Raw genomic sequence first — 16,144 nt, 5'->3', positions numbered from 1 at the left:
GTTATATATCATCTTAGTTTCCTCATTTCAATAGAAGTTCAGAATCCCTCCATTATATTTGTTTTTCCACAAATATAATCAACAGGCTGGTCTATCTATTTGTATTGGAAATGAATGCAAGCTTGCTTATGATGTTACTTTTCATAACCATCTAATTATGAAGTGAATGTAAATGTGGGACTGCCCCTCCTTGAGGTTATCTGCTCATTCTGTTAAGTTAGATAAGGTCCGCACACTCCAGGTCTCTTCCCTTAAATCTTGTTACCTGATGTGTGCCTTCTCAGTGGATACCCCAAGGCTACTCTTTTAGCCTTCTGGAAGGTCAGGGCCGTAAAGATTTGGCTCTTCTCCCAAATATTGGGTTATGATCGGGATTGAGATGGGAACTTGTTTGGTCTGGTGCCTGGGGAAAGGGTACATTTATACAGTGTTTATTTATCTTTTTTTAAGGATTGTTATGAAATCATTTAAAATCATTATATGAGATAAGTAGCCATATAAGTCTTATATATGCACACCTACAGTTTCAGTTGTAGAAAGGTTGTATATATGTAAATTCACTGAGAGATCCAGAAAGAGATAAAAAAACCATGTAAGCAATATTTGATGCTTTCAAGTAGCAGTTATATTCTATCCCACTAATATCTAAATGTTTCATAGTCTTAAAATGAAAAAAATGTCCCAAATGATGAGATGGGTGATGTGGTTACAGATAGTAAAATGAGTGTGAAACTAGGTTCTTTTGTTAGCTGTTACGTCCTTAAATTTTTGCAGGTATTAAAAAATAAAGAAGTAGATTTCTTCTATGTATTGGAATACCTTAAATCTTGGAAAAATAGCTATTCTTTATTAACATCTATGGCACAGAAAGAATTGTTGATATTGGGATTAAAATGTTTTTATTTGTAGTTTTTATTTTTATATGTGTAATTTTATTTTTGCTTTCCAATTACATTTTGATTTTTTAAAATATTATGGACATTCCACAAAAGATAGTTTCAAAAACTTTGAAATAGATAGTTAAATAATCCTCTCATAATTAATATTTTTTTAAACTATCCTCTTCCTTCTGGTCTGTAATGAGCTGGATTTATTATTTTTTGCAAATTAAAATAGTTGTATATTGCACCAGACACCAATAAGTATGCTGTAGTATCTTCCAGCAGATAAATACAAAGGTAAAGATAAATGGACTCCCTGGAGAAGAGCCCAATGCTGGGAACGATTGAGGGCAAAAGAAGAAGAAGGGGACGGCAGAGAAGGAGGTGGCTGGATGGAGTCACTGAAGCAGTAGGCGTGAGGTTAAATGGACTCTGGGGGATGGTAGGGGACAGGAAGGCCTGGAGGAACATTGTCCATGGGGTCAAGATGGGTCAGACATGATTTTGCAACTAACAACAAAACATATAAAGATAAAGATAATACTAATATTAAATATAAAAACCTGATATTAGAATTAACAACAACTAGAATTGTTAGCAATATTTAAAAATCTCTAAAAACAGCAACAACCCAGGTAGCTGTCATTCTGGATATTCTAATGGATTGATCCTTGAGGTTATTATTTTATAGTAGTTCCAGTACTTTCTGCCTAAGAAGGCAGATGGAATGTGTGTGTGTCTGAAGGCTGCTATATAATCCCTATTGACCTGGGTATTCCACAGGTCACCATCTTCAACATCATATAAATCCTGCAATGAGGGGTTTTTGGTCTTCTCTGAGCTTGCTTGTTTTGTTGCACATGTTTCATTACCCAAACTAGGTAACATCATCATACTAATGCTAAGTCTTAAGAGTGTTAGAATCATGATATGGACCATGTTTTTTTTTTTTTAAAAAAAACCCTACTGGTAACTTTCAAGTAAAAAGGAAGAGCCTTGGTGGCACAGTGATTAGAGTGCAGTACTTCAGGCTACTTTTGCTGACAGCCGGCTTCCTGCAATTTGGCAGTTCAGATCCCATCAGGCTCAAGGTTGATTTGGCCTTCCATCCTTCTGAGGTGGGTAAAATGAGGACCCAGATTGTTGGAGGCAATATGCTGACTTTAACCGCTAGAAAGGGCTGTAAAGCACTGTAAAGCGGTATACAAGTCTAAGTGCTATTGATATTGCTAATTATTTGCAAAGTATCATCTATCATATTATGTCAATGTGTAGCAGAGAAAGGTACTTTTTAAAAAGCTAGAACTGTGTGTAGCTTGGGAATAAAGCTAAAAAAATATTCTCATTTTGCACGTCCCGCTTTCACTTGCATTAGCATGACATCATGAAATTCTGTCTTTTCCCCTATCAAACATTTTCTGCTAGAATTCAGTTTTGATGAACTTCCAAGAAATCATTAATGTGATTGCTAATCTGTCCTCGGGGCTGAGGTTATATCATAAATTGGGCCAGAAGTAAGAGACACTTTTTTTCAACCCTCCCATAATTTATTTCAAATAAAATAGTCCAGATGGATCAATTATACTTAGACAAGCTATCTGGAGGTACTTGGGAACCAAGTCATGGACAACTTTCATGAGTTAAAAATCAGTACTTTGCAGCTATAATTCTGTTGGCAGCTAAGCCAATTGGAAAGCCCAAAGGACAACTGTTACATGGGTTTGGAAGTTTTCATTCATCAGTAAAATGTCCTCTGCATTGTACATGGTTTTCAAAAGCAGCCCTGAATAGACTGCATTGCGGAAGTCCAGATGTATATGTGTAGATAAAGAGCTGATCCCATCCTATCATGCTTTATTATGTCCTGCAGGAGTGGACCAACTAGTCAAGTCCTACAGATGGTCATTTTTTTCTTTATGAAAATAAGTGATCATGATGTCTGTGGAGATTCTCAGTTACCCAGATCATAATTATTTCAAAGGTTGTTTTTTTTTCAAAACCCAACTGGGTTGCTTTTTTCCCCTAAGAAGAAAACATTTCGCTTCTCATCCCTGAAGCTTCATCCATTGTGATGGTAAGGAGATGGAAAGATAGGTTCCATCTCTGCACTATCCAGTCTCAACTGTCAATTCCTGCCCTTTTATCCCCCCACCTTCACAACTGATGAAGTTTCTTGGATGAGAAGTGAAACGTTTTCTTTTTCCTCCTCCTCAAGGAAAAAACAGCCCAGTTGCCTTTTGAAAAAAAAAAACACCATTGAAACAAGTGATTGTGAGTATTTTTATGGTGAAAATACTTTAATACTTTAATATAGAATTATATAATAATATCTAGTTCCCTTCCTAGATAAGATGTTTTAAGTGATGGAACTCTACACAATTCAAACATATTTGCAAGAGTGTGAAAACCTTTGATCTATTTCTGCTCTATTGTTGCATAGAATATATTTTTGTTGCTGTGATGAATCCTGTTCTAAAAGATGGAAATAGCATCATCAATATCCTGTGTCTTTCAGTACTTTCAAAAAGCACTGATCTTGGTTGAAACTTATACTGATTTGTGAGGATCTTTTCTTCCAATCTTCCAGTCTCTGCATTTTTCAACAGATGTTTACAGAACATCCTGCTGGAAAACAATGATCTGGGCTTGCTGCATGGGATTTGGGGTTCTACAGGCCTCATTTTGCCCATTTTTAAAAATGTTTATATAGAACTGAGTGAGGTCATTCACAAAATTAGAATGAAGTGTCGTCAGTTTACTGAAAACTTCCAAATTTACTTCTTTTTACTGGATTTCGTTGTGGGGAGATTGAAATCAATATGGAAATTTAGCAGCAACCTGGATGACAGCCAACAAACTGAACTTAGGCAGCATGGAGATTCTGTTGATTGGTGAGTCATATGATTAACAAGGTAGTAGATATACCCTCCCTCAAGGATCAGATTTGTAGCTGGGTGTGCTTCCGCATCAGGAAATATCATTGCAGCCCAAGGCTTTTTTTCCCTGTCATAAAATATCTTTTCTCAGCTCATGTTAGTTATGCCAGCCATGATGTTGTTCGTGTGTGTGTGTGTGTGTAAGTAGGTAAGTATGTCTTAGTATGTTTTTTGAACCCAGTTATTCTTTGAATAGCATAGTTTATAGCAACCCCTAACCTGTGCGGCCTCAAAATCTGTAAACGTTAACTCTCAGAATTTTCATTAATGGGCATGCTGCTTGAAGAATTATGGGAGTTAAAATCAACATAGTGTGAGGATACATAGATTAAGAAGCTTAGTTTCTCATTTAGTGTCACGTGTAAATCCTAATAACTGTAGTTTGATGAGTAAACCATGGTTAAGTTGATTTATGAATTGAGCCTAAAGATTGTATTGATTTAATTTTTATTTTGCCCATCTCATTGTAGAGTGATACTGGGTAGCTTACAAAATTGTTGTAGGTAGATAATAGCTTTGAAGAATTTTTAGATATTTCAATTGCTATAAAATGCAGTAGCTGTTGAAAAAAAAAAGTGAAATGTGAAACACAAATTTTTAAATTTTAAACTATCTGTTTACACTATTGATACTTACTTATAAAGCTCTAGCCACTTGATTGACTGTATCTTAATTCATAGAATAAATGCTAAAAATGTTAAGCTATGTTTGATTAACTATAGTTTATTGAAAAGCTCACAATTGTTTGGGTTTGCACAAGACAATGTCAAACCAGGGTTGGTGATAATATCTACAATGACAAACTACACTAAGCCAGACTTAAATAAGCCACATTAGGCTTAGAATGCTGGAAAAATACTACCATTATTTTTATTCTCTGGCTTGTCTTTGAACTCCTACCTGGAGCAGTTGAAGGAAGAAAATTCCAAGTTATGATTCCCCTACTTGTAGAAAACATTCTTCATGGAACTTTGCTAACTCCCATGTTAGGGAAACATTTTATTGGTATTCTATAAAGTAATCTGATTATTAATTATAGTTTATCACTAGGGCTGATTTTATGTTTTATTCCATCTGGTTGAAGCTGCTTCTACAAACTACAGGTGTCCCTTTGTCTCCTGTAATATGATGTAGTCATGTAATAAATGGAATAATTTAACATAGTGTACTGTGGGAAATGCAAACACAGTTGCTTGGGAGGATAGTCGCAGTGGATGAAGTTGCACAATTTGGAGGATGCTATTTTTATTGCTGAGGAACTGTGAGTGGCATACCTGGGAAATTTTTTAATAAAGAAAATACTTGTATTAATTAAAATTAGAATGTAAATATATGCATTTCACTATATACATTTTCAATGATATAGAAAATTATTTCAGAACTTCTCTTTACAAAAAGTGCAATGTGCAATGTGATATGCTCCTTTTAGAATCTATGTATTAGCACAATAATGCATCAGAAAGTTATTGAATATAGTTAGAACTTGATTTTCGAACACAGTTGAGCCCAAAACGTTGTTGCTGAGAATGATATTCAAGTAAGTTTTACCCTGTTTTGTGACTTTTCAGGAGACAGTTATTAAGTGAATCACTGAAATTGTTAGTAAAATGTTTGTAAAGTGAATCTAGCTTTCCCATTGACTTCTCTTGTCAGAAGGTTGCAAAAGGTGATCACATGACTCCAGGACCCTCAACTGTCATAAATATGTCTGAATTCTGCCATGTGACCATTAGGATGCTGCAGCAATTGTAAGTGTGAAAATAATCACAAATAACGTTTTTCAGTGTCATTGTAACTTTGAATGGTCACCAAATGAATTGTAAATCAAGGACTACATGTACTAAACTTGTTTATTAATTTTTTAAGTTACAGAATTAATGTAAAATATGATTTATTATGAAAGAAGACAATTTATCCATAGTTATGTCATATATAGATATAAACCTGAGGTGTATCAGGTGCTCCATGAGTTGATAAGGATTATTGGAGAGATTCTAAAATTTTATAGTACCAGAATTCTTGAAATAATGAAATTGTGTGGACCTCTTCCCATTATTAAAATAAATTACTTCATTGGGGTTAGAGTTAGTCAAGAAATACATACATCACTTTTAATAATTCCGTGTTAGTAATTAAATATTAATCTGTATTTCACAAGGGCTCTGAACCCACTGGGGCATGCTGCACAGACAAAGGTGAGGAGTAAAACCTGAAGCAAGTTGGATGCTTGTGTGTCAGATTATGTTTAAAACAAAATTATGACCCCTGACTTTGTTGCTTATGATGCCTAGAGTTCCTCAACCTACACTTTGAGAACATTTGAATTATGACATTGTGACACATTATTAGGATAATAATATTTCCAATCTTGGGTAACACAAACAGTGGTCAATGAAGTCATTATTTCCTTACCCTTTATCTCCAAGTTCTAGATCTTCAGGAGTTTAGTTATTACTTCATCTTATACGCTGTTCTATTTCCAAAGTCTTTGAATTGGTTCCAAATAAGAATATAAAGATAAAACATGTAAACTTAAAATCAAGAGAGCCACAACATGGCAACAAAATTTTCAGTAGTAGTTACACAGGTGAACCTAGGTATTCCCAAAATTACTCAGGCTGCTGCATGCTGGTGCATGCTGAACTAGCTGAAACATCCAATATGATCTTCAACAGCAGTCCAGCATAGAATGAATTGCAACAATAGGAGATGATAAGGCCATTAAAGATCAAGAGCAAAGGTTTCTATTACAGAGGTAGCTGTAAATAGTGCACAGAATTTAAGTGCATGAAAACCTGATCATAACCTACATGTATAGTTCAAGCAGGAGCTGTGAATTCAAGAAAACCCCCAGATTGTAATCAAGTGATCATTGTTTTTTTGTTTATATACTCTTAGTTAAATAAGGCAGTCTAATTTAACACAATTTGAAATCTTGTCAGTATGTTTTCAGGAGGAGAGGAGAGGGTCATACTATTAGTTTATAATAAAATAATTTATTTTTAATCCTTTTAATGTATTAAATATATCAGTGCATCTTGCAGCTTTTATGATTAAAGTAAAAATCCTTGTAAAAAATATAAATAAATTACTTAACTAAGTAATTAGAATCATATGACAACATAACCCTGACTAATAAAGGAGAATATTTAAAGCTCAGGACTGAAGGGAAGAGATCCTTGGTGCTCTCTGAGCCTGGCAGTTTTCTTGCAGACATTTCATTACTCAAACTATGTAACATCATCAGTGCTAATCTTAGCACTGCTACGCGCTGCCAAGCTCCAATGATGTTACCAAGCTCAGAGAACACCTAAGACTCCTCATAGCCCTATCAGGGTTATTCTTATATTAATATTGAAAACCCTGTGGAATATTTAGGCTTAACTAACTTCTACAAGACACCAGCAGCAGCTTCTTCAATGAAAATCACTCAAGATGAGTTCAGACTGCTTGGAGAAAGTGGTACCAAACCATAAACACTTCTATAGTAACATTAGATTTTTGAATTGCACCTGGAACCTATTGGCATGAATGTGGGGCTCATAAAATTGGTGCATAATACAAACAACAAGTAGACCACTACTTTCTCATTTAATTGCATTTCTGAATAATCTTCAAAGAAAGTTCCATATAGAACACTGCAGTAATCCAGACAAATTGTGATGAGGGCATGAAATAGTCCAGCAAAAAATATCTACTCCAGTGGGGCTGCTCAGGCACATCATATAAATTATGTGATTTATAAATTTAAATGTTAAAACTAGGCAAAGGACCTGCTGGCCATGACCTCCACTTCCCTTCCAGCAGCAATCAGGAATCCAAGAGGATCCCTAAATTGTAAACTTGCTCATTTGGAGGGAAGAACTTCCCCATAGAGTGACAGCATTAGAGCTAATGGGACTCTAATGATCCAGTTGTAACTCCCATTTTCAGTTCACTCAAAATTATTTTATCCTAGCTGGGCTTAATAACCTCCAGGCAGGGGACAGTTGCTGAACATTTTTAGCTAGGCCAAGAGTTTTGATATAGAATTGATGATGGTATCTCCTTCCAAAAACACTGGGTAACTTTTCCAGTGGCTTCAGGTGTGTTAAACTGGAGAAGAGATTGAGCTGTACAGCTACTGACCTCAATTATTGACTTACAGAATCAAGTGGGAATGGAACCCCAGCCTTTTCAGCCAGTCCAGGAAAAATACTATGGTCAATAGTGTTAAGGCCATTGAGAAACCTAGTGGGATCAGGATCTCATCTGTCTCCTGAAAAAAGATGATCAGAGTAACCAATGTAATTTAAGTTCCATGACCATGCCTGAATCCTGACTGGAGAGTCCAGATAATTCCTTTTGCCAGTGTACAATATGGCTGCATCCTTGAAATGGAATATCGGGACACTGGGCAAAATGGGCACATTGAGGGAAATTATGATGGAATTTCCTGATTTTGGGAATGTTAGAGGAAGTTTCCAAAATACTGTAAAACTAGGACAGTAGACATTTTTGTGGACTCAGATAAAAGATCAGCATCCTCCCCATTAAACTACTTAGGGCCTCTCTATTGCCTTTTATCTCCTTTCTATTTTAATGAATTACAGGTAGTCTTTCACTTAAAAGGACATTGAGATCAGAAGCAGCCATGTGACCAGATCCAATTTTAAAACATTTTACAGCAGTTAATTGAATCACATGGTTGTGAGACCATATCTCATGATGGTTAAGTTGATCCTGTGATCATAAGTTTGAATCCCTTCTTTTGAATGGACCCACAAATTTTGGTCTTAAAAAAGTACTAAATCATGGTCATGTGACTGCAGGACACTGGAATCAGTTGTAAATGTGAGCTGGTTGTCAAGTACCCACAATACAATAATGTGACCATGTGAAGGAGTGTATGACATGATGGCTGGTAGTGCTTTACTAGCTGTCATTAAACAGCTGGTTGCAAGTTGAGTACGATCTGTAATTGAAAATGAGAGCAGGGTATAGATACACAGTTTACAAGATTCTCTAACGCTTTTTCTCTACAAATCTGCCTGCTCTGAATCTTCCTTTTAACGTGCTGCAAAGGGCTTAATATACAGTTCGTTCAAGTGCCTTTGGCAATTTCCCAGGTCCAGACTTGTCCTAGGTTTATGCAGGAACCACGGGAGAATGGATTGAACCTACTGGTGGTGAAGATCATGCCAAGAGCAACCTGCCCACTTCAGAATTACCAATTCTATACCACCAGCTGTCAAACTGGGTTCCATAATTTGGAAAATCCCCCAAGTGCCTTCCAGACCATCCCTCCCATCCCCAACCAGCAGACATTGTGGCAGATGATACTAATAATCCTGACAGCCTTGTAGATTCCCTGTTAGCAGTCAATTACAATTGGACTAGGAAGTGATCAGACCTCAGCAAAGGCAAGCAGCAATGTCCCCCATATTCTAGTCATAAATTAGTTACTCAGTCCAGCGTATATCTGCCTTCATTATCAGCCAGAGATTACCCGAGGCAAGCCATTCTGTATCTATGGAGATCATAAATTCTCTCACTTTCTCCAGCTGAGTTTCTAATAATGGAAGAAGCATCTAACATCTGGACTCTAGATCAAACCCAAAATAGTTCAAGGAGCTCAAGGAGTGAGACCCGTGAGCAACCAATCTACCCAGCTGGTCTCTTCAGCCCATGTAACATTCAGGCAGTTGCATTCTTTGTGGCGTGGCACCTGGGTGTCTCCAAGGGTGCATACTCTGATTAGAATTGACCCCAATGGCTCAGGAGAAGCTACTAGTTTCCCACCTTCAGAAAGTAAATAGAATCAAGGGCAGAGATGCTGCTTATTAATAGCACTAGTTCTCTAGAATAGTCTGCCACAAGAGATTAGACTGGGCCTTCCTCAGATGATGAAGAAAATTTTTTAATGTGGTCCATGACCAGCCTGTAAAACACCTTACATAAAACTGAAATTTAGTGACTTATGTAAGCAAATCAATAAAATAAAATCTCTGCATGTCATATCTATTTGAATCTGAAAGCAAATATTTTAAGTGAAACTAGTCAGTTACCCAAGATACGTAATTAGGTATGGAGTTAACAGTTCAGAGTAAGTACTGTATAAAAATACAATTCAAATGTTTTTAAGTTCTTTATATCACATAAGCTGCTGAAAATTGTTTTAGACTGTGATACGATATTAACTTTTCCCAAACAGGGTTTCTGATTACTAATAAGATGTTTCTAAAAATCAACATTTGTCCCTATTTCCCTGTTCAGGCTTACCATTGAAATTGCTTCAGGATCTCCAAAATAGGATAATATCTATAAGAAAGACATCCTTGCCTCATCCAAGGAAAGATTTGTTGGGTTTGTCTGTTGTTCCATAATTAACATTGTGATCCCCTCTCTCCCTAATGGTAGTCAGAGTTAATATTTACAGCAGCAGAAGCAGGAATGTTAAACTACAGTTACCAGCTATCTCACTAGAGATTGGATCCACTCAATTGGAAGCTGTATACAGCTGTGTTAGCTTATGGTAACGAGTCAGATCAAGTTTGGTATCACCTTTTCAGATTAACAGTTTTTATTAAAACCTCAAAGCTTTCACAACCACAACTTTTACAATCTCAATCTTGTTCTTCACTACAATACTATAATATTAAGAGCTCTGTTCAATATACAAGCAAGACTAATATTACCAAGAATAATATCTGGGTTTGTTTGCTATGTATCCTTGTCTTAGTTTCTCATCTTAAGGGAGTAAAAAAATGTGAATGTCCAAAAATGTCTTCAACTTGTTCAGGGAAATCTTGTTTTAAAGTCTATTATGTTTTATAGTCATCCCTGTGGGGTTTAGAAGTTGCTGGCTATACCAATTCCATTTTTATCTCTGACATTTTCTTTTTAATTTTTTCTTCCCCTTATTTCTTTTTGAAAATCATTCTGCTTTGTCTTATTAGTCCCCTTGGGTCTAGTTTTGCAGTCCTAGGCTCTAAAATTCTTTTAGAGTCAATGCTAGAATTAAATGAGCTTGAAATATTTGAGGCAAATCTACCATTACACCAATTTATCATTGTTACCCTTACTGTCACAATGTTAAAATATTAATAGCAGAACATTTTAACCATTTTTTATTCATTGTATTTCAATATTATTATTTCTTTTTCAGAGTCCTGCTTTTTAACATAAAACATTTTTTATTTATTCAGATATACTGGTTCTTTGGATAGCTATTCTGGTAATAACTTTTAAAATTGAGTTCGATGACAGTTGTACAAGTGTAAATAAAACAACACCAGATTGTGACCTTCCTGTCAAGAGCCAAATTAGAATATGGTACCAGTGCATGATATGGGATGGCATCAATTACTCAGCAGTTGCTCATCTTTTTCTTGTTTAAAGATGTTTTGGCATAGTGTCACATTGGACAAACACTGTAAATATAAGTAGTGGTGACAGTATGAGAATTGTCACACAAGCTTTGTATATATGCAGTATAGAAAATTTTACCTGTTCTGTGGGATTGGCATGCCCAACACATATTCCAGTCTGAATGTATTTTATTTTTGTTGTTACACAATTCCCACTTATTTTATTTGTATTTATTTGTTCTGCAATGTATATACTGTTCAATTCCTAAAAAAACCTTAATTACTGTTCAATTCCTAAAAAGAAATTTCAAAATGACCATGTAAATTGTTGTATCAAATCTGGTGGGAGAAAATATGAGGCATATAGTGATATTTATGTTAAGTCATGGGTGGTGGAGTGGAACCAGTAAAGATTTTTGGATGACAATGTAAGCTTCACATTAAAAAAAAAAGAATATAGGAAATTGTTTTCTAATACAGTTCAAGATAGCATGTGAGAAATATTTTTTTCAAATAGGCATGACATTTTTAAACAGGGAAAAAGAAAAGTCCCCAGTTTAGTTTGTGGCCTAAGGGGGGAAATTGGTTAGTTTTTAAAGATGTTTGGGTGAGGACTGTTATTTTTAGAGGACAAACTCAGTAAGTAAAATAAATTACATAATGCTTCCTTTGTTTCTGTTCAGCTGAACGTTGTTTTGGCCCAAGCTAGTGAAGGGGCTGGAAAAGGGACAAAAAAACAGGGGAATGGTACCAATATGTGGGATATGGTTAAGTGGAAACTGTTTAGTTTAAAACTATGTAGCTTTCTATTGAAATAATCTGTGCTGTAAGTAAGAGAGCTGTTGCCAGATGTTGGAAATGTTTTATTTTCTTGGAAAGGTAGTTGCCTAGGTAAGGAGAATAAGTTCCTTCTTGTCTCCCTGCACAATCATTTATAAAAATACACCTTTATAGAACAGTTTGCCGTCGGAATGTATGAAACCTAGGAGACATTTCCTTCCTAAGGGTGAGATTGTTAGCAGCCTTTCCATCCTTCCAGTAAGAGGCGCATCCAGGGCGCCCCGTCCTCTTTTTGATGCCTTTCCACCTTTCTCTTCCGCTATATCTGAGGCGGTCTTAGTGGAAATGATTGGCTAATGTAAGGCCAGTCGGCTTTCTCGGCAGGCTTTCAACCGGCCGGTAAAGAGTTAAGGCAGAGGCCGTAAATGTTTGTGAGACTGGCTGGCTGTTCCGGTTCCTTGAGCGAATCCAGTCCGCGCTTTTGGATTGCTCGGAAGAGTCGGATCTACTTTCCCCATTCTCCCTCCTCCGCCCCCCCCACTCTTGCTCTCTCTCTCTCTTTCTCTCCCCTCCCTTTTCTCTTCCTCCTCCTCTTCCTCCTCATCCGACAGCTTTAGTCAGTAGTGGGGGGGCACCGTAAGAGCCAAAGTTCGAGGGCTTGCAGACCACTTTCCCCATCAGTGCCTGCTTGGGGGTGGGGTTTAAACAAGACAGAGGAGCGCCCACAGAGGAGCTGCTGGCGAAGTAGCCGGAGAAGTGGAGTGCTGCTTGATTTGGAAGAGTAATATGGCTGATCTAATGGAGTACGGAGCAATTTGTTTTTCTCCGTACGACGCCGAGCTTGGATTCTAACATGTAAATAACTTATGTCGGATTGTTAGCTTTGGGCACGGGTGCCAGCCTCTTTGTTCTTCCCGAGGGTTTGGTGAGAGGAGCCAGTCTGTGCATAATGTTAGGCAGACAGAATTGAGCGTCGGTGAGTACCCTGTCGTTAACTTCTTTGTATTGGAGGGCTGAATATGACAGGAGCCTCGGGCACTGTGTGGCAGGCCGTGTTACAGTGCCCTGGATACAGTGGTAGATTTTAAAATGAAAGAAAGAAATCCAGTAGGACCCATCCTGTTCTGGAAAGTTATCGGGAGGGTTAGATCAAACCTTCGACAGCTTGCCAAGCTGTTAATACTTTTTGTCTTTGCTGATCGTGGGAATAGTTGCAACGGTATCCGTTTAGCATTTTTTAGTGAATTCCAGCCAAGTGAAAAGAAAAAATGTCAAGAAATGTGTAAAAGTCGGCTGTCCACATATCTGGAATACTGAAAAAGTCTTTTATGTGGTTCATCAATCTTGCCTGATAGGGGTCGAAGCTATTTTAAAATTATGATAAGCTTTATTTAGGAATAGGTAGTTTCTGAAACAAATTGGTTATGTAACTTTTGTTTCGTGCACTTAATACTCAGGAAAAGGAAAATTCCATCCAACAGTTTAATACAAATTCAGTTAATTTTGCATGATGTGTGTATGCAGTTAATTTCTCTAGTAACTTTATCATAATGTTCATTGCAAGTCCTTTAAAAGATAACACATACTTTGATAAACATGTTGACATGTCAGTATAGCTTAAACGTCTTAATTTTGTTCATTTTTGAATGTTTAGGATATATTTTTGAATTTCTCCAATTCTCCCCACTTGAATTACATTGAAACAGGTGGATGGTTCTCTGTAAGTGCTACAAGGCAAAATATTTTATCACTTCAGTACAGTGAGAAAAAGTGAAAAAATATGTGCCTAAATTAAAATGCTAAGTATTGGATTTTGCCATTGTCTAAGTAAATATCCATTATATTATTTTAATGCAAAATAAGATGAATTCTAATAATGAAAAGTGGGCTAGTGTTAAAAATATTTTTTATTTTCAATACTTTTTAAGTGGATATAGATACTATTCAGTTAACTGTAGTTATTACAGCTATATTGATGTTCTGTTAAAGTGTATTATATAGTAGTTTCCTAATGGTGCAGAAATACTTACTACATAACTTTAATATAGCAGCCCAAGACAATTTACTTTGGTTTAAAAATTTGGCATCACAGCTCAGTGATTTTTTATAATATAATTTACATAAAATATTCAGTCTCAGGTGATGTTTTCAGCTTGGCACATACAAACTTCCTGTGTTTATATTTGCCAACTTCCTGTTGAAAAAAAAAAAAGCAGTATCAGTGGTTCTGTTTACACAAAGTCATTTTTACAAAGAATAAAAAAAATAGTAATTAACGAACTGTATACAATTTATTATTGTTTGGTTTTTATGTGGTAATTCTACATTTTATTTTCAGAAGTCAGCACCATGCCATTCAGCAGACTTTATTTACAGATTATAGGACAGTGGTTGAAGAAATGACATTATATTGACATCTAGTCAGTTTATTCTTTAAAGTATGAGTTTCAAATACTGTTTTTTCTCTTAGACTTATTGGTGTTGCTTTTGTTTTGCTTTTATACTGTGGAACAGTGGAAATGTAGTAGTTTATGAGTTTACAAAAAAAATCTAATCTAATTCTTAACCATTACATAAAATCAACATGGCACCAACCTTTTGTAGTTTAAATACTAGGTACTATTGGTTAGATTTTCTTACTAAGTGGTTAATTCATTGCTGTTTAATTTTCTTTAAGAAACAATGAGTATAAAATTATCTTGGCATTGTATCACATTTTCTTTTTGATTCACTGATAGACTTATTGTAAATATAGCAAATTACAGATATTTTGTCACACAATTATGTATTCAATAAGGTAAAGAGAAAGCACTGTTGGAGTTTGGAAGACGTTAGGTAATTAAGGGTGAGATTTTAAGACTGCTATAGTAATATTGTCTGATAGAAGTAAAATCTTAATTTTTTTAAATTTAAGGTTTAATATTTAAGAAAGATTATTTGTGAATATAGATTTAGTGGGTGAACAGTTAATCACAAGCAAATAGGTTTATTTATTCTAATAAGTTGCATTGTTCTGATCTAAAGAAAAAACCAGATATTATAGAACTTACACATTGTACATTACACACCCAATATTCATTTAGTTTTGGCTTAGACATTTATGGGAACACATTAGTTGTGTTGCATGGTGCAATCCCAGTTTATATATTCTGATGCATTATATTCAGTTTATATATCAAACCCACCCCTATTGGAAAGTTAGTTATTGCTTGTTCACATTTTAATGCTAATTCTTCTATATTACTGGTTTGCAGAATGAAAAAAATGTTACCATCTATGCCAGTTTGACATTTTATGTTTTGGATTTTTTCCAAACAGCTGCAACCATTCTCTGCTCAGAGGAATTTGCAGTTAAAGGAAAAACTGATGAAAGTAAAATGAATATAAAATTCAAAATATACATTACATTTGCAGCACTTGCTACCTACAGAATGGCATAATGCTTTTTATGAAAATATTTATTGATAAGAGATTTGCAGATTATTTTTGAGATATCAAACTATACCTAGGGCAATATGAAAATGACAGTTGACTGGAAACATTTGACAGGCAGACAGCCCTGAATTTGGAAAATTGTCAGAAGAGATTGTTCTTCTCTAATATAAAGCTTGACAGCAGGATTAGAAAAATTGTAATAAAAATCTTGGCACTGCTTAGATGAAATTTCACTAGTGAGTTTAAACTTGCAGGTGTTTCATAAGTCAGTTGTAAGATAACAGGTTTGTGGTGCACTGACAAAATAGCTGAGATTCAATTAAACATCTATGAAATCAGGCGTTCTTATTGTCCACAAAAGTCAAAAGTGTTAGACAAAGCTGTTTGCTTGATTGTTAACTATTATGAAGAAATATATAGTTTGAAATTTTAATGTTGTAGTTTGATTTTTCATTCTAGAAACAGTCCTTTTGATCAGGTGATATGTAAATTGATCTTTTGCCTGGTAGAGAGATAATTTGGACTGCCTGCCTAGTTACCTTGCAACAGAGAGCAATTCAGAGGCTGGATTGCTCTCTGTTGTTTTTATAGATTAGAATTATAAAGTGCCCTTGGAAATTGGCAGTCTAAAAATCATTGGACAAATAAATAAATGTATCATTGTCTAAAGCAAATAACCTTTAGATCATTTAGTTAGTAGAGACTTCATATGACTGGTTCTTCTTTGGGGGAAAAAGCAAAAATAATAAAATTTCGTTGTAAG

The 16,144-nt window shown here is 35.5% G+C and overlaps 1 protein-coding gene across 21 annotated transcripts in view; it reads left to right on the top strand.

Annotated features, from left to right (window-relative positions):
- Positions 1–16,144, top strand: part of KMT2C (lysine methyltransferase 2C) — a 142,312-nt gene that overhangs the window by 5,138 nt on the left and 121,030 nt on the right. For 2 of the 21 annotated variants that reach the window (XM_087945526.1, XM_087945525.1), the window contains exon 1: positions 12,693–12,801. The exons of 11 other annotated variants lie outside the window; for them this stretch is intronic. In XM_087945526.1, coding sequence (XP_087801652.1) covers positions 12,800–12,801 — 2 coding nt within the window. In that variant the 5' untranslated portion in view covers positions 12,693–12,799. Of the gene's footprint in view, positions 1–12,429; positions 12,923–16,144 lie in introns of those variants that run through there. 8 more of the 21 variants (XM_087945529.1, XM_087945531.1, XM_087945533.1 and 5 more) reach the window with 8 other exon arrangements.

This window comes from Notechis scutatus, chromosome Z (genome assembly GCF_049901735.1).
Source record: "Notechis scutatus isolate UNSWTSFEM ecotype Mainland chromosome Z, rNotScu1.2, whole genome shotgun sequence".
Lineage (NCBI taxonomy): Eukaryota > Metazoa > Chordata > Lepidosauria > Squamata > Elapidae > Notechis > Notechis scutatus.
The sequence above is the reverse complement of the archived record's forward strand: the minus strand, read 5'-3'. Positions and strand labels throughout refer to the sequence as shown.